A 25857-nucleotide genomic window follows, 5' to 3' on the forward strand; every position below is an offset into this window, starting at 1 on the left:
CATCGTGGCCAGCGCTTCCATCGAAACCGTCGGAACAAGTATCTACAAAGACTTCGACCACTGTGGAAAGCACTGAAAACACATTACCTAAACCGGTATCAGCCAACGACGATGTGCAACTTGTCAATCTTCTAAAGATGCTTGTCAACGTCATCAGATCTCTAATCGCCGGTAGCCAGACACCAGCAGCGTCAGCAGCAGAGCAACTTTTGGAGACACTCGTTCCTGTCCTCGACGGCCTTCGCTGGACGTTTTATCGGAAACAATTCTAACAGTTGTCAGCAGCCTCGCCCCTTTGTGCTGCAATGGAATGTCAGGTCGATGGGACCGCGGCACGCTGATCTAGTCCTTCGACTCATCGCTATGAAGACTCCACCAGACGTTATAGCACTTCAGGAAACTAACGTAAGGAAAGACGAATATCGATTGCCAGGTTTCGTGGGTGTCCACAGTAATACTCGATGCGCGGAACCAGCTTGTGGCTCTTTCCAGTGTGTGGAGGCGGCGCATACGCGCAATGCTTCAAAAGCATCACTGTACGTTCGTGCTGACTTGGACTTCGCGGTTATTGACACAGACGGCATCTGTGACGATGAGTTTGAGTGTGTAGCTGTTACTGTGAGCCTCAGAGGTGTGTGTACGACGGTGGCAAGCATATACAACAGGCCTACACTTTCTTCCGATACCTCGCTACTTGAGTGCTTAGTGTCTCGGTGTGGTGCATCGTTTATGTTATGAGATTTTAATGCCCACCATCCAAGATGGTGTAGCCGTCCCCAAGACAATCGTGGGGCAGAGATTAACGAGATCATTATCAAGAACGATCTCCAAATACTGAATGACGGTTCACCTACATTTATAGGTAGAGGAAAGGAGCATCACACTATAGACCTTGCAATATCAACGAGAGATGTGTGCCTAGCCTGGTCATGTGAACCCGACCCATGGGGCTCAGATCACCTACCCATTTGGTTAACACCAACACATACTGCGGGTCACCAGGATGTCGTTTATACAGTTACTAACTGGGACAAGTTCCGACAGCTGATCTCAGAAGCACCACCTCAAGACAGCCTATTTAAACTTATGAGTGAGTGCTTACAAAAAGCTACAGTACAACGACGACGGAGTATCGGCAAACCAAATCCCGATCTAAAGCTTTTGCAGCTCCGCGCATGTCGACGGCGGGCTTATAGACGGGCACAGCGCTCTAAACGACGCACCGACTGGACTATATACAATCGCATTGATGCAGCCATACGGCGGCATACAAAACAGCTTCGTCGCAAGAGCTGGGAAGTTTTGTGTAGTTCGTTGCATACTGGAAGTGGTTTTGGAAATGTAGGGCGCATACTGAAGGCTCTCCGCACTCCTGAAATCTGCAAGAATCCTACGGCTGCATTGAGCATAGCGACTGGCCAGTCACCAAAAGTAATAGCGGAGGCATTTGCAGACATTTTCGTCTCTCCTGCATCCAGTGACACCACAATTAGCGACCTTCCTTCTTTGACAAGTCACAGCACCATAACCGCTTCCTACGGTCCAGCCTGCCAGATGGACGAGTCAGATTTCACTCTTGAGGAGCTGCGACACGCGCTGAACCTCTCCAAACGCCGCACTGCTCCAGGCGCAGATGGTGTGACGTACCAAGCATTGCGGAACGTTGATAAGAGTTTCCATGACCGTTTATTGGACGAGTATAATGAAGTATGGAGAACCGGTGTAATCCCTGCTGAGTGGAAATCATCCGTGGTAATACCAATTTTAAAGCCCGGGCGTCCTGCTAGGCACCTCAAGTCCTACCGATCGAACAATATCCCTAACTTCAAATGTCATCAAGTTAATGGAGCGAATGGTCTTGTTTCGCTTAGATGTCAGGCTAGAGGAGCTGAATTTTTTCCCTGATGTCATGAGTGGCTTTCGTCGCCGCCGTTCGGCTCTGGACAGCATATCAGACCTTGTCTCAGCACTCGAATTTGCTAAAGAAAACAAGCATTCCGCCTACATGCTCTTCCTAGACATACAGCAAGCTTTCGATTCAGTTCCGCATAAGGCAATTATTTTCGCCCTTGCAACCGCGGGAATTTCGGGTCGTCTGCTCCAATTTGTGCATAATTTTCTATCGGAGCGCCGGATGAAAGTGCGTGTCGGAGGAGTAACTATTGAATACCGAAATGTGAAGTGCGGTGTTCCACAGGGCAGCGTATTATCGCCGCTTTTGTTTAACGCGGTACTCGCCGCGCTTCCAAGTCATTTGCCTCGAGACACTAACTTCCCTGTGAGCATAGCTGTCTACGGAGATGACATTGCTCTGTGGATAAGCGGCCCTTCGCACCTTGGTCCGCGGCTTCGTGCAAGCTTGCAAAGAGCTCTCAACGCTACTTCGGAGTACTTGGGTGAAGTTAGCCTGCTCATATCACCTGCTAAGTCGGCTGCAATAGCATATCACCCGAAACAACGCGCTCGTCGAACAATGAGCCGACTGTATTTTGACGAAACGCCTATAAACTGGGTGCGACAACACCGTTCTTTGGGGCTAATTGTGGATGATCGCATCTCTTGGCGTCCTGCCGTTAAATCTGTACGACGAAAATCGCACTCCCTCCTTAAGTATGCGGCCGCCTTGACTGCTCGAGGTGCTGGCTGCGACCAAACAATGGCTCTTCAGGTGTACCAGTCATCTGTGCTCTTAGGAATGGTGTACGCATTACCAGTTTTGAACATACCACCTAGTTTGATGGCCCAACTGGAGCGAGATCATCGCGTAGCCCTTCGACTAATGCTTGGATTACCTCGTGAGGCGCAATCTATTGCATTACTCACTGAAGCGCGTCAGTTACCCCTGAGGCTGCAAGCAGATCAGAGAGCTCTGTATCATATTGAGCGTCTACACCGCGCATCGAATGGTCAATCGCTCCTTGATCGTCTCATTCACCGCCCGTTATCTCGCATGGGGAAAATGGCGGCATTATTTCTGGATATCACTATCATTTCTGAACATGCTGCTTCAGATGCGTCTCCGCCTCCAAAAGGTATCACGAAGCACGAATTCCACATTTACCTCACAATCCCTGACATGCACAAAAAGTCTGATATCGCTGTTTCGGCAATATTCCAATTGGCTCAGTTTCACATGTTCGAAAAGTTTCCAGATTATCTTCAAGTTTTCACAGATGCATCTGTGCACAACGACGGCCAAGGCGCCTCTGCAGCTTTTTCTGCCCATCAACTCAAGTACGACGTATCTTTCAAATATTTCATCCAACTTCATCAACAACTGCAGAACTAGCAGCGATTAATGTTGCACTGAAATACGTACAAGAGGAGTGAACTACATCGAAGGTTATCATCTTTGCGGACTCCCGTGCTGTCCTTAGCAGGTTACAACGCAGTGAGCTTGATTTTCCACTTGTGCGTAGCATTACTGACTCTGCGAGCAAAATTACATCACGTGGGGTATCTCTCGTTGCTCAAGGGTACCTTCACACGTAGGAATCGCCGGAAATGAAGAGGCTGATCGGCTCGCTTCAAGTTGCGCTCATAACAACTGTGACTGCCCAAAAATATTGTGCAAGCTTGATGACGCTCGTCTGCTGATTCGTCGCCACCTACTCAAGCAGCATCCAGATCAGCGCGTCGCAAATGGAACGTTCCCGCCCCGTGTTCGCGGTCGAGGCTTGCCTCGTCGCGCTAGAGCACAACTGCTCAAGCTGAAGGTTGGTTGCGTGAACGTGCACGAACGTTTACACAGACAAGGGCGTGTGGCAAGTTATTTGTGTACGTCTTGTGGCTGCTACGAGACACTTCAGCACCTTATATTTGAGTGTCCCGTTTTCAGTGCGCAGCGCATGTCGCTAGTGAGAAACTATCATCTCCTTGGCCTGCGGTGTGCGACACTCGAAGAATGTTTATACCCGAGTGGTTGTGCATGTAAACGTGATCAGGCCCATCGCGCCCTACTAACCTTTCTAGAGTTAACTAACTTAGGTTCACGTTTGTAGCGTGAACATTCAACATTCTGTAGTAGCGTGACCTTCAGTGACCGGCCCTACTGTGTGTGATCTGTACTGTGGTCTAACGCTTCTTCCTTTGAAGATGGGAGGTGGCGGGTTCAAACACCTTGTAGTGTATATTGTGAACCGACTACCGGTGAAACCGTGATTGCGTGCAGCTGTACTTGGCGTCTTATTGTGGAGCGCACAAATAGCCGCATAGCGAACTAGCTATGGATGTGATTGATAATTGTGGAGGCTGTTCGACGCGGCGTCACTTTAATTTCGGCTGCAGAGTCGAAACTGGGCAGAACAACGTGCGTAGTGTACTGTGTTCTACTTTAGTCTTTAGATTTGTCCTGCTGCTCTTCCTTTCCTCTCTCCTCCCCTCCTTCCTATCTTCCATTTCTGTGTTGCTGTCACCTCCCTTCAGAAGAGTAGGCAGGCGTTGTGCCCCTTCCGGTGGCAGTTGCCAGCCTGCTCCTCGCTTTCCCTTTCCTGTTAACTGTGTATATGTGTATATGTGTTCAAAACAAATAATAATAATAATTATATCACTTACGCATTATTTGCGTCGCATTTTGGATCGTTCATCAAATGCCGATAGCATCTTTTTAGATTTCAGCAAGGCCTTGGACAAGGTCTCTCATTCATTTCAATCTGGACAGCAATTTGTTTAAGTGGATTCAATGTCTCCTAACTGCTAACGGTAACAGCTGACGGTCATAACTCGTCACCTACTGTGGTATACACTCGTGTGTACCACAGGGATCAGTACTTGGACCTTTCTCATTTTTACTTTACGTTAATGACATCCCTTTCACAATTTATTCTAACATTCACTATTTTGCTGACGACTGCGTTATATTTCGCGAAATAATTAATGATGGCGACTGTTCCTGCCTCCACATCTGACCTAAATGCCATAATTAATTGGTGCAGTACATGGCGAATGGATTTAAATGTTAACAAATGTGAAGTCATGCGTATATCTAGAAGTTCTCACAGTCCTTTAGCATATTGCCTAAACAATGTCCCCCCTTGAATCTGTCATCTCATAAGTACTTGGGTATTCATATCACGTCTAGCCTGTCTTGGGTGCTTCACATTGAATGCATCATTAATAATGCCACTCAAATGTTAGGGCACCTACGTCGGAACTTTTTGAAAGCACAACCTGCATTAAAATCATTGCGCTATGAGACATTAGTATGTTCCAAGCTTGAATACGCTTCATCTGTGTGGGATGCCTATCATGAAAAAATAATTTCTTCGCTCAAACACGTAGACAATAACTCTGTTCGCTTAATTCTTTCTGATCACAACCGTACAGCAAGTATAACATCAATGGAAACCACTGTAGCCCTTCCTTCTATTGCGTCACGTCGTAAAGTATCCCGTTTAAACCTATTTCACAAATTATACCACAATTCTACGCTTCGTGACCAACTAACCTCTAGATCTCGGTGTTTCTTCCATCGTGTCGACCACCGTCATAAGGTGGCATAGCATATGTTCGAATACTCAGTCATTTTACCGATCTTTTCTGCGCTGTACATCCTTAGATTGGAACCACGTTCCCGAGGACATCGTAACTATCAATGATAACCAACTATTTCGTCACTTTAGCTAGCATTGTATAACGAGGTGAAATTTCGTGTTACAATGTTTACCATTTACACTTTTGCAGTTTTTTTTTACTTGCTAACTAAATACAGTCAATATTGTATAGTTATTGTACTTTATATAGTTAGGAGCCTTTTTTGTAATACACTAATTAGTGCTGCAATTGTTCTTTTCGTGTTGCTTTGTAACCACTCCCATCTTTAAGGCCACATGGTTTTGAGGGTAACATAAATGAATAAAAATTTAATACAATCAAGTTGGTGCCGCTCTCGAGATGGCATCGAACCAGATGGCCGGTGTGACCAGTTTTCCTATGACAAGCTATCCGGTGATAGTGGGCTAGTTCCCATTCATTTAGTCGTTTTTTTTTTACTACTTCAAGAAAGGACAATTTTGCCGGCTGCGAACGCTAGATGATTTCCAGGGTGATCCGTCTGCCTGCTTCGTCTGGTGTGACAGCAAACAATACACGAGGACAAGGGAGAGACGCGAGGCCACATTTAGCGCCCACACTCAAATGCTTCTTATTACCCTATTTTATTGAGCGCTACGGTAGGGTCGCCAGCCCACGTCTAACAGCATTCGTACTCTCTACTGTGCCCCCTTTGATTTTCTAAGAGCACGAACGACAGTAACACACTGACTCCCGAGTGCTCAGTCACACATTCTACGGTTCCGTGGGGCCCGGGACGGGAAGCTGACACCTGTCTGACAAAGTCCGAAGAGAAAGCGTATTCTGGCGCCATGAAAAGGCGTGTGATAAGCGGCCGTCTACTCCAAACGCCCATGAGAACAAGTGAGACAGTGGGTGAGGAAAGTGGGAAAGGCGAGACTCATCGCCGATACTTATTGTTAAGCAGTTGAGCTCCAGCTTCCTGGAAGTCACAGCCATATACACATTTATAAGATAAAGCAAGAACATACGGCTCTGTTTATGTACGTGTCTCGCCTATCCCAAATAGCTCCTTCACGTTCCCCATACGTATTGAGCGACGCGTGTCCCACAGGCGAAGTGGCAAACTCGTCCTGTCATGTCGCAGCGCGTCTGCTAGATATGAGGTCAATAGTTTACGTCCATGTAAACAAACAAAAACAGTTAAAGAATGGGCCATTCCCCACTTTCGCCTTTAACATAGCCGAAAGCTGCATACCTGTCAGCTCTATAGCATGACAGTAATGCATTCCCTGTCGGTAGTCAAGTATAGGGGGGGGGGGGCTCGAAAAGGACGTGGAATTTTTTTTGTGCATTCTTGACAAGCTTTTGGGCGCGTGCTTTCTCCGGGGTGCGGGGGTTAAATTTGGAGTCGGTGACCGCACTCGGATGGAAAAATGTACTTTTCGAATGAGAGCTCTTGTTGAAAAATAGCCTTGCAGGGCAGACGACTAACATATTTTTTGCAGTCTCGGTGTGGCTTAGCGCTTCTAATGCAGGGAACACTCGTTTTCTAACCACGTGGTGAGGCAGCAAGTCGAGATTTTGGCGCTAGAGGTCACTACGAATTTTTAAGCAATCCATAATATGTTGTACTTCGTGGTTCGATGGGAAAAGTGGCACCGCAAGCTTCCTATTCTCAAAGCTAGCGAGTAACGCGCCGTGGTTGCTTAGTGGCTGTGGTGTTGGGCTGCTAAGCACGAGGTCACGGGATTGAATCCTGGCCACGGTGGCTGCATTTCGATGGGGGCGAAATGCGAAAACACCCGTGTACATTGATTTAGGTTAATCTTTTAAGAACCACAGGTGGTCCACATTTCCCGAGTCCCCCACTACGGCGCGCCTCCTAATCAGGTCGTGTTTTTCGCACGTAAAACGCCATAATTTAAAGTCGGCGAGTACAAAATAAGTCCAGTCGAATGTCAAAATAAATATAATTAAATTATTTCATATACCGGTCACTTTTCCATTCTATGTTTTTTTCTACATTGCGATCAATGCAAGAATAAAATGATCCGGGGGAAGTTTTATTATTTGAAGATCCAAGAATAATGTGAAGGCGATTTATAGCGCGAGCCTATAGTGATTCAACATTTTCTGTCAAGTACACTGCTTTTGGAAGCTGCCTGTACCTTTCTTTACGCCTCGCTCGTTCTTCGACACGTGTTCTCTTTCTTGTTCCAGTGCGTCAGTATCTTAACTGTTTTCTGTTTCTCAGAACATCCTGCTATTATCGTACATTGAAACGAAAATGACAGGCGCTTTGCTGACACCTCTTTCCACGTCTGAAACAGTCATCCATTCCACGGAGGACGATAATAACATCGTGGGTTCACGAAGAAACCGCGTGGCTCAGTTTTGTTGCAAATGCAAGATCCCGCAACAGATATGAACAGTAAAAATAGCTATGAAATGCTGAGTCATATTTTATGAGCTGCTCGCTAATTCACTGACGTGCACGGACGCCCCAAATTGCACTTACGGCGTCGGTAAGAAATGATAACAAAGTTTTTCCCATAAAAGCAGTTACGGAGCTCTCACGGCGACGAACTGTGCCCGTTTGGCTCAGTACATTAGCGAGTTGGCGCCACCAGCCACAAGAATATCCCCGGAACACAATGCTTCATTCCGTTAAGCGGAGTGTTGCCATGCAACTATGACGGATCCAGACAAGTAAACCTATATTGTGCGCAAGGGATCATGGTTATCAAAAGGGCTCGTACAAAAACAACAATGGACAGTTTATGCTTAGACAACTTAGTTTTTCTCAATAAAACTTTTCTAATTAGATATGTGCTAGAAGATTAGCAACCTTTCTCTGAGAACTTTTACTTTGCTAATGTTTAAATATTACATATTTATTAGTCAGGTGTTCAGATACAAGCGTATTATTTAGGGGTGGATGCTCAGTGATATATTAACAGCGCCTTTAAAGTGCACATGGGCACATATTAAAGCAGCTTCGCTTACCCCTCCGGATACATATACAACGCAGTGGCCACATTCGCTTAGTGTAAGCCCTACTTTGCTTAGTGTGGGCCTCTTGCAGTGCCCGTGTAGTTTGACGGATTAACCAGTCGCGTATTGGGCAGTACTTCGGGCTTCACCTTTTAGTATTGTTATACGTCTAAATATGGTAGTAACAGCTAGGTGCATGCCAGCCATGGTCTACCGCTCGCTTGGTAGCTCATTGAAGTGACCGTAAACCCAGCTAACATTTAATGGATACACCACGTCGAAAACCCGAAGTGTGACATGAGAGGTATATACTATTGTCACTGCTATGTTTACGGTGTTGCATTTTAAGCGCAATGGTTCCTGTCGCATTTGTCTTTTCTTCGATGTTTCAACAATTTTAGTCGAACAGTACAATATGCATACATATTAGGTACAGATCGCGTATATTAGCTGGATCTAGGAGAACTTTGTGTCAGACTGGTTGCTTTTGCTATTTTCAAAGCATCGTGCCATTTAGGGTTTGCTTTGAGGTTGCTGTTGGCTTCTATATTGATTCAATAAGAGTCGTTTTGAGATATTTCTAGCTTTTCGGCTACTCGGCTGAAGGGTGCCTAAAAAGTTAATATTTCCGTAAATGTAAACCAGAACTGTTAAGTTAGTATAGGGTGTTACAGTATGTTTTCATGACCGTTAAACTAAGGCTACCCGCTCCCCTCCCGCACCCCCTCCCCCCCCCCCCCCAATAAAGAAGGTAATAAATAGCAAAAGACTAACAGACACGTCAGCGTGCGTTGTACCGGATGCTCACGAAACATCCAATAAATTTGACACTAAGAGTCGAAGTTGTGCAGCTCTCGCATTTGCTTGCCCACAGGCAGTCCACACTTCTTCAGAATGGGAAACGCACGTATCTGCAATAGCAGCAAAACGCTGCAAGTGGCTGCTGGCGCACACGGGAAAGCGTGAATGCTTCACGTTGCACCGGAAGCTATACGTGAAGGCGCTGGCATAATCTTCCGCCGAGTCGCATTCCACATCAATGAACATGCATGGCCGGCAATAAACAGCGGCGTGAGCGCGCCCTGCCTCGTTGCGGCTGTTCTCATTCGCAGACGAGATGACCGAACATTAAACTCGAACAATGGCCCCTGGACGGGTGTGCCGGTGAGAACGGCGCGTCGGCGGTTGCGTGACCGGAGCAGGAAAGCGGAGCCGAGCGGGTGGAAATCGGCGCATTGGGACCACGGGTGTGGCTGCCCGTGTCGTGACCGCTTGATTTGAGTCCGAGACTTGCGCGCTGCAATTACTTGGAAGCTCGATAACGGTGTCACACAGTGTGACAGACAAGCAGAACATATGTGACAACGGTTGTTTTGCCCCTTGTTGTTGTTGTTTTGGAACAAGCAAGTTCAAGAGAAAAACACATATATTAAAAAAGAGGTTTCCGCATGAATGGTGAACCAAATAAGTGGTACTTTACAAGCCGTAGACGGGAAGCATCTATGTACTTTAATGCGGATGTCTAAATAAGAGGGGCGAAAAAGAGACGCGACTATCTAACTTTGATGCGTTAAACATGGAACGGAGGAGGTGAACACCACCAGAAGTGATAATTAAGCAGCCGAAGCAACGACTCGAAAAATAAGGTACTAAATACATAGTTTATTCGAGCGGGTGCTGCTGGCATATTTGCCCGGTCACGTCTCTGCTAAATAAAAAAGAGAAAGAGGATATTTCTTTTATCATTGATTATGCAGTTTATAGTGTCTGGCTGGCCATCACGTCGTAGTGATGCCAAAGAAGCAATAATTAACACTGGCAGAAAGCGTTAATAAAGAATATAAACTTCTATTTCGGAATCTTGTGGCGTTTATTTCTACAAAACACAAAGAATTCTGGATAACTCACGAATGTTCGCGTACCCGTCGTGGTGGCTTAGCGCCTATGGTGTTGCGCTGCTCAGCACGAGGTCGCGGGATCAAATCCCGGCCGCGGCGACTGCGTCTCGTTGGGGGCGAAATACAAAAACGTCCGTGTCCCGCGCATTGGGGCCCTGTTAAAGATTCCGATGTGGTCAAGATTAATACGGAGTCCTCCCCACTACAGCGTGCCTCACAATTATATCGTGGTTCTAGCACATAAAACCCCAGAATTCAATTCAATGTTCGGGAAGGCGCTCGAAGCGTCTCGTTAGATATGCATTCAGATAGGGCGATAACAACACAATGTACGATAAGAACGTGCATTCTGGAGATAATAAGTCAAAGCGAACACACCATGTGGCAAAAATCTGCAAGTCGACTGCCTTTAAGGGCTTTTTTTTTATCAGCGAAGAACTGTCGTCCACATACTACATGTTTTCCTCTAACTGAGGTCTCCTTCAGAGAGGAAGCATGATCACAAGGGCTTTCCGAAATCATTTGAAAAATTCCTGTCGTCATATTCCCCCCAGAACCCACAGCTGGCCGCCGAGACGGAATCTGTTGATGCTACTCAATAGGCCTATATTACAACCGAACCCTCGCGCTGTACACGGGTGTGTAGGGTTCGGCGGTGGTAAAGGCAAAGCTGCTGAAGGGAAACAATGCTTCTTTTTACTAGTGGTCGGGAGTACCTTTGCTGGAAATACCTTTATCGCCCATGCGCTGCAGCATTTCTGCAAATGGTACATTCAGAGGGTATTCCTCCACGTGATATTCTGATGAAACCTCATCCCGGTCATAACGTCAATAAATCGCTTTACTTGCACGACTTCACTATACATATAAATCTAGTCGACACATAAAAGTTGTTCTCTGGGTTTATCATTTCCTTCTTTTTAATAACCTATATCGCTCATAGCGCCTTATTTGAGTCAGATATGAAATGAAGTTGCAGGAAGCAAGCGTTTTTAACCTCTACGAAGATGTACAAACATCATTGGTCTAATAATTCTACAGGAATTGCGCACATCTAGAGACACCGATAACTGCCTGTCGGATCCACTTCGACATAATATTACACAGGGGACACAGAGGCCTGAAGCGCTAAGAGGCATTGTATCCCACGCGGCAGTCGAGAGATTCTGCTATGTGCACTGTCTGCCTAATGGATAAAAAAAAAAAAAAAAACACTACAGGCAACGAGTCTGTGATAATAAGGAATGCATGTATGAAATGTAATGTTCAAGTGAGATGCGTCATTTATTTCGATTGCATATATGATGAGCTTTAATTTGCAATTGCAATGCGCTCAGCAAAGCTGTGCAGCCAGATTGATTTTCCACATGGCATCAAAACAGTGCATTCAAATCCACTTTGCAAGTAGTGCACGTTGCACGTTTCATCCTCATTTACACTTCTGAAGGTGATTCTGAAGGTTATCTTTACAGTTCGTGGGCGTGGGGTGGGCGTTTCTCAGAATTGCGATCGAAAAAGGGCTCCTTCCTCTTTGGGATGAGATTGAAGGCATTTTTGAAAGAGACCCGGTGAGAGAGATGCGAGATCTAACTCCAGTTGGTAAAAAAAGCCACAGAAATTTTAGCTTCGGTCTGCATGGGGGAGTTTTTTTTTCTTTGGTACATTCTTTTTCCATTCGGACTATTTTATGGCCACAGAAGGTTCCAATTTTCAGTTAAACTTCCCAGTTCCCAGTAGGGCACTCCCAACTGCCCACTCAATGACCATTGACTCTTTAATCGACATCGTTCTCTCTTTCTCTCTCTTTTTTCCTGTTCAGCACTGAACAGCACTGCTTGTCAAGGGTTGACGTGGACGAAGGCTGAAAGAGAAGATGAGTAAGCGAGAGCAAGATAGCTGCCACAAAAACCTAATCACGCGACCATTTTCTTTTTCGGCCCTAACAAAGAAAATGCCCCTATAAAAGCGCGTGTCTCTTGGCCAGATACCAGAACATTCCATCTGCCGAGCAAGATGAAGCTATCGTCAGGCACCACTGTCTTCGCCGCCATCTTAGTCGTCGTTCTGCTGCAGACCGCCGATTCCCTGTTCCTGTCCAGCTTGGCGTTGCTGCCCATCTCAGCAATTGTAAGTCTCGGTGGCGTCAGCGGTCTCAAGCTCGCCATCGGTATGAAGATCCTCGGCATGCTTGGTTGGTGGGATGTCAGTCGGTACGGCGTGGGCCTGCGGGCTTCTGTTGAAAGCCACAAGCTGCCTGAGCTCGTCGTCCCACTACCGAAGCGCCAAAGCGTTTTCTCCCGTCCGACCTTCTCTGTGCCCATCGCCTTGCTGCCGCACATCATCGGTGGTCACTCCCAGAATCCAATTCCAGTCCGTCTTCGGGCCAAGGACTTCTTCCTGCTTGCGAATAAAACTGCCAGTTTTGATTCTCCCAAGATCAAGTTTCCTTCTGACGGCTTCGCTACCGTCAAGGGAAATAAGGGATCCATGGTCCACGCCTTTGCAGAGCTGAAGAGCCCCTTGGTTAACGTGGAAGCCCAGAAGACTGCCACTTTGCGGGTAAGTAACCATCGTATGTTTTTTTATTGTAAAATATGCGTATCATGGACGATGGCGGCTACTCCTTGTCGCTTAGCCAGAACATTGTGGCGAAACGACAGTCGGAAAGCCCTAAAGCATAATTTTCAGGAAAGTTCAAATTAACACATTGTACGTCCCAGCACATACAATTTGCACATCAATTAATGACAGCATGAAAAAAAAAGGTTTATGCACACTCCGCAGAAACTTTGCAGTACCGGAATGTTCCCGTAAATATACATGATGTAGAACGTATTCCATCACTCCAGTAGTTCTCCGCGACTCTTAACGCTTCCAGAACTTGGGCGCGAACTGTACTGCAACTGCTACAAAATTATTTTCCGCGTGCAATATTGTATTCGGTAAACAGTTTACTGTCATTTGCTGTCGGTGAAATCTTGCCGCTTTGAAGGCGATATGTCTGCCTTTCTGTCAAGGCTGTTCATCTAGACATTTTTATTGCCACATTTTCAGCGCGAGCCTATCCAAAACTAGCTTTTGCTGCTTTCGTCCTCACGCAGGGTCGCCGTAGCATCGAAACAGATCCGTTCGTTATCAAGGAGGCGGTTCAGCTAGTGCACGATCTGGATACGGACCACTGCATACTGCGTTTGTCGTGCGAGGTCAGCGCAGACCCTTCGAACTACGGCACTTACGGACGGCGTGTGGCAGCCTTCATGAATGGTGTCGGGCCCATCGGCAGTGACTCGGTCTTCCTTGACTTCGAGAAGGCCAACAGCCAGGGAAGGTCCAGCGGCGTGCCTGGCTGCGCCAGGGCGTATCCGTCGTGCAAGTATGATCTGCGTGCGCTGGTGGCCCTCGTGGAGTCGTCATGAAGCTGCTGTATACGTAAAACTTTTGTGATGTGTAAGTCGCATTTGACTCTATCGGGACCTTAAGTATGTAAATATTGTAAATAGTATGAAATAAAACTATTTTACTGATTTGCGTGTTGTGTGTCAGCATACTCGAGCTCGTTGAATAGAGTGCTTGTGCTGGCAGGTTTGATTACCTTAAGTGTTATTCGGCCATGGGCACTTGGCACGAGTGCGTCCCACGTGCACCTGGCGCACTCGGCCACGTGCACCGATGCACATGTCTGGTGCATGACCGATACGCGGACAGAAACTGACGTCATGTGCCGCTTATGTATCAATGTACCCTTCTTAAACACAAAAAGCGCAGTCACAAGATTACTATTTTAGGAGTTTGTCATAAAGCACAAGAAATACCGTAGAAATAAAGGCGAAAGGAAAGCGGTGTCGAACTTGGCCTGTTTTGCCCGCGGCGTATCTACAGAGTACCACGCCACTGCCATTTTACGACGGCACTGCGACATTGTTTACTACCTATTGCACTCATTCTCTAGACCTGCACTAAGGGAGTTTTCCCGATAGTTTTCTGCTATGGATTGAGCAGTAAATAAATGAACAATAAAGTGATAAAAATGTGGCTTCGTGAATCGCCCCATAGGAAACAAATTAACTGGGAGTCTCCCTATAGTCGGGAGATGCCCGAATCTTAATCTGCCTTGAGTGCTTTCGCTGCGATTCTTTTACCGGAAAACGGCAGAAGACCCCAAAAGGAAAAAGGAGGGCAGCGAACAAAATTCCTCGAAGGTCACAATGACATGTTGTGTTTGTCTTTTCGCTTCACATTTTCGAAAAATGAAAAAAAAGAAACGAAAGAAAACGTGGGGCAAAGGAGACAAGAATACGGTGACAATGGCTGCGTTGCGGACCAGGGCTTGAACGCAGAGCTCTCGTGATGCGCCCTTTTAATACGAGGTGACCAACTTACCGTATATCAGCGCACCGTTTCTTTCTTAGCTGAGTTTACATGCATGTGAGAATAGTATACGAAAAATATATTAAAGGACGGGTAGTATATGGAATTTCCGAGGGTATCGTCCCTCTCGTGGCAACGTCCGAACGAACAAAGAGCGGGGGAGTGCGTTTTAGAGATGACATGTCTCACTTCTTATTTTTCTCGCATGATTCAACGCCTGTTCTCGACCTGCCTTCGTCCGGCGCATTACTAGAAAGGCAATGCGCTGCGGCAGCAATCATGGAAAGATGGCTTCAAGATTGCTTGTTCTTACAGTTTTTATTACTGATTCTTTGGAATGAATGTGTTTTCTCGGAATATTGCGCACTTTGAAACGGCATTGATAGATGACCTACCATTGGTGCATATAGTACCAGTTCCACGCCTGAAAACGCAGAACTCGTCCTTCGGCGCAGGCCGATCATCAAATCGTGGGTTTAAGAAAACACTGCGTCCTGCCGCCCCCAGCTGCCAAAGTTGTGAATAGCCGCCCCCATGGCAACAAGGTTCCTAGATTTGAGACACCATATATACGCCGTACGCTAATGCCTAGGATGCCCCAACTTTACGAAACAAGTGTTTGCCTTTTGTGATTGCAATGATCTGTTTCATTCTTTTCGGGCTCGACAATATCTCGGTGTAAAGTCTTCGACCATAGATATATTCAACAGCCCCAAGTCTTTCTAATGCATCCGTGAGGGAAATAGGCTTCACCAATTTACCAGAGTACGAGAATGCAGGTAGCATTTACCTTCGTTTGAGCATTTCCAATACAGAAATAGGAAGGGGGAAGGGAATTAGACACATCATCCCAAAAGTACCGTGAAGCACACCTGCGGGAAGCACAGGTATTATGCGTCCAGAGGACAGGTACGCATGCGCCGTCAGTATCACATGATTGGCCTGCTAGCTTATACGGCACTGCTATTCTGACGCGCACATTGTCTTGCTTTTTGCCGGTGACCATGTTCGCGAAATTATCGCTGTTATAGCTCGGTGCAAGATGCGAATACAGTATTGCAAATTTCCTGAAGAGTATTCTCTAAGCAGCTCGCGTACACGGTGGTGGTGGTGGTGGTGAATTGGAGCAACAGGCGGGTTTAGCCTGGCGATCAAGGCCGGCAATTGCTCCGCCCGAGCGTCTCGCACAATACCGCTGAAGGGTTTCACCATATGTCCGTCAAACCAGTCTCTCTTAAAGATTCGGTCACGACGCGAATAGTGTTGAACATTCTCGAATGTATGCGTGCATCAGCAGCCATTCGGGACTGTAGATGTACAAATCGCGGACGCGTACTTGATCCGCGAGTTCATATTCGAAAACTGAGGGCTATGGTCGCCGCTATCGTTGTGCTTTGAGGGTTGATTCTCTTGGGGCACAAATTCGGCCAAAGAAGAGGTAACTCTTACTCCCAATTTCGGCGCTGTTAAATTCCTCAGCGGCATTATATGAGACTTTGTAGCTTGTACCAGCTAACATTGGCCAAGCTGTTTCCGAGTAAATAAACGAATGAGTTAAAAAAAGGTGAAAAACTGTTTTTGTACTCAAATTTGTTCAGTTCGGCTAATAATTAATAAGTCAGTTAATAAAATATGGCTAATTAAGGCTAACAAAAGCACCCTTACTTGAGGAAGGTAACTGCCGACAAAACACCGTTGGTATCTCGGAGCCTCTTTTTTTTTTAGTCTTTCCTTAGTTATGTCCGTGTTTGCGGGGGCATCCTATGCACGTCTTTATACTATAGTACTATTTCTAGAAGTAGTTACTCGTGCCAGTTAGCTGGTTGTGAGCCTCAGCGGCGCTGTCAGGTGTGCATAATTTAATGGGAACCTTGTACATTAAACTAAATAAATAAATAAAAAGGTCCCGTTTCAGCGACAGTGTAAGGTGGAGCTTGGCCGCACCGCTGCGCGATAGATGGGGCACCTTGTCCTCCTATGAAGCAACCGTCACGAAGAGTACCGTGTGCAACCAATAAGTATAGCTGAGCCGAGTTGGGGCAAGAAGTGTGCTCCTGCGCGGAGCATATTTTATGCCCTTAAATGCGCCCGGTGCGCGCAGTTGCGAGTTCTGGTGCGTGCCGGAACTTACCTTCGTTCTAGTGAATTTGACCTCAATGCGTCGAAAGCACTATAGTTAACAATCCGTCCGAATATGCTGGACCACCGGCAAGCCTATCTATGTATACCTATCACTGTATTTGATGTGACCGTTATGAAGGAAGTCATTTTGGAACAACTTCTGGCTCATTTCGAGATGCGCTGCTTTGACGAGCTGAAAGCGAAGCTGTTGAAGCTTGTAGAACCAATATAGAACTCCTGGTTAATTCTCCAATCATTTTTCATTGCGGCAAGCGCCTCTAAATTTCAGTGGTTTCCATATCCCGTACTTACTTCGCCTTCCCCGTTCACGTCCGCATATTCCAGATCCGCGCTATTTACGTGTCCAAATATGCGTAAACAAAACCAGTTAACAGGGGCCAAATTCACAAAGATCGTTCCTAAGTGTTACTTTCCATTGGCCAGCCGCCTTCGCTAATGACATCCCGCTTCAGGATTGACTGGAATATTCTCTGACGAACAATTCTAGTGCAAGATGTTCTTTTTTAAATACGGGCCCAGGATATCAACGCGATGTCCAGTTAGCATAATGTTTTCCTCAGTGGATTTCCTTTCTATCTCTCCCACTCTAAAATTTCCCCCTCGTGATCGAATATTTTGATCAGATTGGCGTAGACCACATCCTCGGTTTTACTGATAAATATATTATGTACGCCGTCATCCGAAATTGCTTTACGCAAGTGAAGTTTCTTATTTGTCCGGTAAAAAGGGAGGGGGACGGGAGGACTTACATTGCGCTTAGAAAATTTTGTGAACAATGAACAGTGCCCGGGCTCTTTATTTACGATAGCGAGACTACTAAAATGGGCTGACCCACTTTCACTTTTGGCCACCTTCCATTTAGCTCACATGTGCTACACGAGAAATTTTGTTGCAAACAACTGTAGACAAATGGGAAGAGAGACCCGTGGCATGGAAGTGACGTTCAATATGTTTTGCCTGATAATCCGAAGCGCCTTTTCCGGAAGCCATTGCTTAGCCACCTGCAATGTAGGAGAAGGCACAATAATCGGTGTCATTGAAATTATTTACGCTTGGTTTCGCAGTGACAGTGAAGGCGGAAAGGTAGTTCCAGCAGGGCGCTATGAAGGCCGTACGCCCGAGGAAGATCGGTTCATCTCGGTCGCGCTCTGATACCCACGTCGAAGTGCTGCGCGAACTGGGTAACCACCACGGAACTGCACCTGGCGCGCACGGGGGCAGCCGTTAACCTGTAGGTTCATGCTCTACTGGTCCTTCGAAACATGGTAGCGCACCAAAATAGCAAGCCTGACATCCCTCCCCCCCCCCCCCCCCCTCTCCTCACGCGATATGTGCTATACGAGCAACCACGCGTTTGTCCCTGCAGTCGCAATCAGTACCAGAAAGAGGGGAGAAGACTCGCGGCTGCCCTCGTGCGAAGGTAATGATGCTGGACGGATGCTGAAGCGCCTACACCGCCCCCCCCCCCCCCTCTCCATTTCTTCTTTATTGATTTTTTTTTAGAGCGCGGCATCCACCAAATTGGGCAGCGCGGGGGCCGTGGGGTGGAGAGATTGGACGAGGGAGAATGCGTGTCGCGTTCCCCGCGGTGGCCCGTTGCGTAACGGCCGAGAGGCTGTTTACCCTCCGTGTTTACGCGCTCTCTTCCGGCCGCTTCCCATGGGAGCGCTTCCTGCACGCGTAGCAGCCGGCTCCTGGTAAACCAGTTCCTCCTCGATGAAGGCGGCACAGCCGAGAGATGCACATCGAATTTTCCCGCGAGTTCCCTTTCATGATTGACGTCGCAGAGGAGAATTCGGCCAACAGGAAGCGATTCGCGAAGTGGGGGAAGGAGGAGGCTGCCAGCGCGGGGATGCGTGAGGCTCGCGTAATGACCATGCACTTCCACCTCTCGCTCGCTTTGTGCCTTGCTCTTCCGCCCTCCTCATTCTCGCGACGACACCGCGTCGCGTCCCGTATATAAAGGCACCGGGCCCGGTCAAAAGTCACCACTGGCCTGCTGAGCTGGGAGTCATGCGCGCCTGTGTGAGTACAAGCACATCTCTCCCGGGATTTGTGAGTGCATCTCTAGGAGTGCTTCGGAAGCAGCCAGCGGCGGAACCGAACCTGCAAAGGGTTTTTTCTAGAGCAGCCTCTTCCATCGTGTACGCAGTTGTAGCACCTTCGCGTCGAGTTCCCGTTCTTCATTTCTTTTTGTTCGAGTGTACCACAATGCGCACCTGTTCTGCAGTTAGCCTTGACGCGGCTTCCAACACTTCATCGCAAAAATGTTTTCCTTTTGCTCAAGATGCACCAGAGTATCGACCAACTTCAGTCTGAATGGGCGAGATAGACATTTATTATGATATAAATATGGGGAGGTTAGCAGAAGAATCACGGCATTCACTTTTCGCGTCTCTACACTATGTTTGCAAAAAAAAAAAAATCTCAGCTGGAGAAACGCCCAAGATTTTGAAACCGACTTTGGGGAAATTTGCGCAGGCTTTGTGTGATCTAAATTACCTATAGTTACAGCTTTTTGTCGGTTGAACAGTGCATTCTAGGCACTTGAAGCTTCTTACCAAGGTTGGGGCATGCTACATCCGACCTCGATGGAGTGTGCTGGAGCCTTGCTTCAAATTTTGCTCATTCAAAATTATAATTTGCAAGAAGTTCTTTCTTATTCTTTATCTTACGGAATGCTGGTCTTATTGAATGTCTGCATAAAATTATGGTTGAATACTGGACTGCCTTAAATCTATCCACAATGCTGTAAAATCTCTGGATAAGATGAGACGTAGAACTAATCAGCAAGCGCATTTCTATTTCCACTGCATGCCGCGCTCCAAACGGCGACGAAAGGGCTGAAGATGGGGTAGCGTCTTTCTTTCTTTCTTTCTTTCTTTCTTTCTTTCTTTCTTTCTTTCTTTCTTTCTTTCTTTCTTTTGGTTGCCAGCTGTTTCGCGCACGGTCTCGTCTATATTGAGCGATACGCTGAGTACACGTAAGTTGACGTTTTCCAGCCGTCAGCTTGAGGCGAACTTCGCGGACTTGCGCACCGTTCCATCTCAAGGAAATTGTGCGGCAAAATTTAGCTGAGTTTCTTCACGCTGCAGCAGAGTTACCACGAGGCGCGAAGCTTCACTGACAGGAAAAGGAGCACACGCTGTGAAGAGCAGCGCAGTTCCGGTACTTGTGCGCTGCGGCAGAGCCCACCGGCTGTCTATCCAGGATGTAACTTTACGTTCACCTCGGGTGGTCGGTTGTCGGTTCGTTTCTTTCTGTTTCATCGCTCTCGTTATTTTTTCTCCTTTGTCCTCGAGGTAGTTAGCCAGGTTAACACATACAATCGCTGCTAATTAACGGAGTGCCAATCGTTGGGTTATAGAGTGCGTTGCCACTTCACCGAGCTCAGGAGAAGAGATGTCATGGTCGAGCAGACACATGATTGTTTTTTCTCCGTAGCAGGAGCACGTCAGGCGGAAACAACAGTCATTTGCGAAAGAACGGAGCGAGACACCTTGCAAATGACGCCGTTGCAACGCACTTACTTGACGTGCCAATCGTCATGGCTTTTTGACGCATGAACAAAATGACTTCATGACGTTTAGTTACTTTCCGCGATTATTCCCGAGGGCTTGATAAAGTCGGACAGAGAGAGAATGCATTGGATGGCACTTTGTGCTTTGCCATTCTTTTTTCGGCCGGCATTTTCAGTGACAGTAAGTGCAGCAGGCTCGTCAAGAAAGTGGGATGCACGCTCATTAATTTATTTTGTCAAACCCACCAAAAAGGGTTGTCAGACAAGCGCGTAACTCACATAATGATTTGAAATGGTCGTTGTGTCTATCGCAAGAAATATGCAACGAGCTACAAACGTTACTTTCGCGTCACCAGGTAGGCGATCAGAGAGTACTTAATCTCCGTGTGTCAGAATACACTGGTCATGTATGAATTCATCGTGCGCCAAAATTTACGTAGAATCGAAAACTGTATTCCGACATGTGCTTGTTCCATTACATCGCGTTGCTGCAAGATGCGGGGTAGCCTCATTGTGCGTTAGGCGCATTTTCTGATGATGAACTTTTCTAGCTGGAACATTTTTAAAATGGCGTCCATGTTATTTTTGTTAGGCTTGCCCCAAACTGTACTGATCTTCTTTGCTGAATAAGGCAACATGCTTATAACTTTGCGTACTTTTGGACGTTTGTTCCGGTGCTTCTAACTGAGCATGCGGGGTGCAGATTGAACATCTTTGGAAATAAACAGCGCGAGTCTGACGAGGTAGAAAGGAAGCAGACAACGCATGCACTTCTTTTTCGGTTCAATGATTTATTGCACAGAAAGCAATAGATACTTAGAAGGGTGCGTGCTACGCGCAAAACAGAAATGGCAAGTCAAGGCACATAGGCACAACATGGAAAGCATAAATCATACTTCTTTATTATGCAATACAGTGGAAGGGTGGTGGACACGGGAGGTAACATTCTTGAACGGACGGTGATCTCGTAATCATCTGCCTGCATTTGTTTGTAGGAGGCGTGCACTTACGTTATAGTTGGCGCCTTAGTATTTGCAGCCAGCACGAGGAAAAGCTTTGCGTTATCCCGGTCTTCTTATCTGTTGCGGTGCTGTGGAGGCTGCGAACAGTGCAACAATATGGAGTCCTCGATGTCTCTCGAATACTCAGTAGATGGAGGGATGGATGGATGGATGGATGGATGGATGGATGGATGGATGGATGGATGGATGGATGGATGGATGGATGGATGGATGGATAACTTTCTTGAGGTCCGTCTGTGCGCGCGATTAGTGCGCAGCGGGCCGATCCCACGTCGGGACAGAGAGGCCATGCCCCTCCGCCGCGTCGCGGGCCCGATGAACAGCCCAGAGCTGTGCTTCAAGGTCCGAGCTGCGCAGAGCTCGATCCCAGTCTTCCTTGGTGGTCCTGGCCCCCGGCGCCAGGGGTAACCCCAGAGCATGTGAGCAAGGCTAGCTATATCCTTACGGTAGCGACAGGCATTGTGAGGGTGTGCGTCCGGAAATATTTTCTGCAGGAAGGCCGGGCATTGGTAGGTGCCCGTCTGAAGCCGCCTGTACGTGACTTCTTGTACTTTATTGAGTGCCTTGTGCGGTAGCGGCATGGTTCTCTTGAATAACTTATAATGCTGGGTGAGATAATATAATGCTGGAGGTAATTCGGAATTTCTCGTGCGCGATGATGAGAGCAATGCCTTTGTTCAAATTCCAGGTACCGTCAGTCGAACATGCGGTATAGTCAAGCACCAAGGGGGAAGCAAAACTCTCGCTGCAGCTGTGTAATCCGATGGAAGGTGTACACAATAAGGGCAATATCGTCTGATAAAAAAAGGCACACGGTCGGTCTTCTGACAGTGATGCGAGATAGTGGAAAGGGGCATGAGCAAGGTGCTTGACGTGAGTTCATACCGACGTTCCCCACCTCCTCTACTTTTTTCACGCGCCTTTGCTTTATATCGCCGCCCCCCTATTCCCCCCGTCTTTCATTTCCCCTTCCCCGTCCCCCATTGCAAGGTAGCGAACCTGAATCTCTTCCGGTTAACCTCCCTGTCTTTCCCACCCAATTTCTCTCTCTCTCTCTCTCTCTCCCATGTGCGCGATAGGAAGGAAAACTTACAGGTGTCGGTTATATTTCAACGCGACATGTTATCGCCGCTCAACTCGCCAGAACGATTGATCTATTACTGAAACACTTACATGTTTCTGCGCGTCGCACTAATCACTGGAATGACATTGTGTGGAATTAAAGCATACTTATATCTGTATCGTCATAGTCACATATGTGAAAGAGAAAACCGTCATCTAAAAAGGCACGCCCTTTGACTTTGCTTAATGTTTTCGTGCTGAATTTAAGGAATGTTTAAGAACGGAAGTCCGTGAAAATTTACCAGCATGTCAGGAACGACGTGGATAAGCCGCGGTCAAAACATTCATCAGACAAACTTTATGGTTTTGCAAAGTCGTGTTTCGGGAATTAAAGCGAGATAGATGAGATAAGCTTTGAATACCAATAAGTGTTGAGCAGCTGTCATTGTAATTGAGTAGTTTACTAAAAACCTTAGCTACAAACCTGTAGTATTATAACCAGGTAATAATGTTTTTATGCAGGTGAGGCTAGGCTAAGCTGAATAAACATGGACGCTGAAGCTATAATATATAGGAAGCAGCATTTTCATGGTGTGCTGTAGTCTCAGTAGGTCTTGCGCGGCACATTGAGTTCGCAAGTTCAAAATTGACATTTGCATAGATAGCCTACAGTCCCTATAGATAACTCAGGTGGCCGAGGAACGAAATTGAATAGCTTAGCAACTTCACTGGGAAGGAACACATCAACGGCTAAACGAGAAATGCAAGTCAAATACACGCCGGTAGAATGCAAAAGTAACACCAGACCTCTTGTTTGCTGCAACAATTTCCATTACGGGGCATCAGAAAGAATACTCAGCGTCATTCCTGTGTATTCGCACAGACTTCGCTGTAAACGGCCCTTTCAAAGTTCTGGCAAATATTCGTGGTTCACGGCGTGTTTCCGTTCTTTCGTTGCAGATCTTCGTGCTGCCTGCCCTCGTGGCAGTCGCATCCGCCGGGCTTTTCGGTGGCGGTGGAGGAGGAGGCGGTTTCGGCGGCGGCGGTGGCTTTGGCGGTGGCGGGGGCTTTGGCGGCGGCGGCGGCGGTGGCCACGTCGTGACCTCATCCGTCTCCTACATCGCAAAGCCCGTGGTCAGCGTCGGCTACGTTGCCAAGCCCGTGGTCAGCTACGTCGCCAAGCCCGTTACGACAGTGACGCATGCGCTCAAGCCGGTGCTCACCTACACCATCTCCAGTGGCGGTGGAGGATTCGGCGGTGGCGGCGGATTCGGTGGCGGTGGATTCGGCGGCGGCGGTGGTGGCTTCGGCGGTGGTGGTGGCGGTGGCGGTGGCCATGGTGGATGGGACTGGTGGTGAAAAGACAGCCGCCTGCTAGCCAACGATTATTGCTCTATTCGGTAGGTTTGACATGGGTGCTGCACCTTCAGCGACAAAAAGGTACCAACCAGCCACAAGCCAGAAACCGCTGCCAAAGACGCTGCAAAAACCAGCGTGTCTGCCGTGCCTTCAGGAAGAAATAATGATACTCCGCTTAAGAAAGTTTCAGTCCGAACTCCGGGTACCTGTCAATAAAGTTTTTTTTTCTATTGTTTCAGAGGTTCTTGCATCTTAACATATACATTATATTATTTCGCACGTCACCAAAGGGACAGAGTGAGAGAGCAATCTTATAATAAAAAGAATAAAATAAGAGAATGGGATGACATTTTTTTAGAAGGTGACAAAGCAGAGGGTGGGAAGTTTGGAGATATAGTAAGGAAGGAAGAAGAAATGCGACGTTCGGGGGGGGGGGGGTTGACATCCAAACAAGGCAAACTACTGTAAACGGAGGTGACAAAACGACGCTTTTAAGTTCCTTTTCTAGAGTTAAGGAGCAGTCTACAGTTACATTCTTAGTCACAAAACCTATTGGGTTCAGCGTTTGCGACTTTTCTTTTTAAAATTTGGCGTACTGTAATCGGTGTTTATCTGAAACAGGAACTAATATTTCGGCGTTTGTATACAAGAATGTTAATCGGTTCTTCTGAAACATCCGCTGTATTACTTCGTAGGGACTCACTATCCCCTCTGTTCTCATCCTTTAATTATTCGCTTAAACTTCCTGTAGTGGAAAATAATTCATAATTAATGGTGGGCGGTGCTGTCACGAGCGCTATGCATAAAGCTGACCGTGCAACTTCCTGAATGTCACTCTTTGTTTTTAAAGCGAAGCTATCTTTGCCTCTTCCTTCGACTTTCCCACGGCTGTTGCTGCTGTCGCGCACACCGTGTCGGGGGGTGATTCAGAGAGTGTATATAGATGACAGGCGTGAGTCAGAGAGGAAAAACGACGGGAGAAACTCGTTTTCACCCCACCATGTCGAATGTGCACAATGCCCTCTGGAGCTCCCTGGCCGTCGCCACATTAGCCGCTTGACAGCTGTAGTTAACCGTGACCCCTCAGAAGCACTGCAGAAACTGCAGCACTTCCCTTTCTACTAACGTGCGAGGCCAGAGGGTACGCAGATAGAACTGTAGAGAGGAGGAGAAGGAGAGGGCGGAGAAGAGGCAGTTCTCATATAAGAGAGGCGGGGGAAGGAGGTGACGTGAAAAGGCAAGGAAACCCGACTACTATACGACAGCGGCTGCGGGGAAACAGGACAAGCTTAAGTTCAAGGTGCGGTACAGTACGTTGCTGCTATTTCTGAAAAATAAACGCCATGCAAATATGTCAAGCGGGCAACTTACGCAGGGCGTGCAGAAGCAGAGCCGCATTAATTAAAGCGCACTGCAGGGTCCAGGAGACACTACGGAAGCGGTCTATCGTCAAATCAACACTTCTGTGCACGCCGCGTTAGCTTTGCGGCTATGACATTGCTAGATGTCGTGGATTTGATCCCACTTGCGGCAGCCGCATTTTGACGGGGACGGAATAGAAAACTCACGTGCTCTTAGATATTGGGACACGTTAAACAACCTCACGGTGTCAAAATTAATCAGGATTCCGCCACTACGGCTTGCCTCATAATCCGAGTGTAGTTTTGGCACGTACAGCCCCATAATTCAATTCAAGTTTAATACTTCTGCCACAAAGCGATGTGCCATGTGAGGAAATGACAACGCTCAACCCTCTCAGAGGTTATAAAATATGGCGCACAACAACGCCTCAAACACCTCTCCGTGTGTGTTCTGTGTACTACGCAGACAAACAGCAGTGGCGCACGCAAGGTGACGTTTAACATCGGCTCACAACTCTCGTGTTAGCCTAAACGTTGAAGAAATGAAGCTTTAGCCGTCAACATCACCGCTAATTATTGTCAATCAAAGCATCCAGCACGGAAAGCTTCGCTTACAT

At 47.2% G+C, this 25857-nt stretch overlaps 1 protein-coding gene across 1 annotated transcript; it reads left to right on the top strand.

Moving 5' to 3' along the window:
* Positions 1 to 18856: 18856 nt before the first annotated feature.
* On the top strand, positions 18857 to 24114 carry LOC126547156 (uncharacterized). The gene is made up of 2 exons (XM_055062596.1): positions 18857 to 18941; positions 23481 to 24114. Exons 1-2 carry the CDS (start codon positions 18930 to 18932, stop codon positions 23877 to 23879), a joined length of 411 nt encoding a protein of 136 aa, XP_054918571.1. The 5' UTR covers positions 18857 to 18929; the 3' UTR covers positions 23880 to 24114.
* Positions 24115 to 25857: the final 1743 nt, after the last annotated feature.

This window comes from Dermacentor andersoni, chromosome 1, assembly GCF_023375885.2.
Source record: "Dermacentor andersoni chromosome 1, qqDerAnde1_hic_scaffold, whole genome shotgun sequence".
Classification (NCBI taxonomy): Eukaryota; Metazoa; Arthropoda; class Arachnida; order Ixodida; family Ixodidae; genus Dermacentor; species Dermacentor andersoni.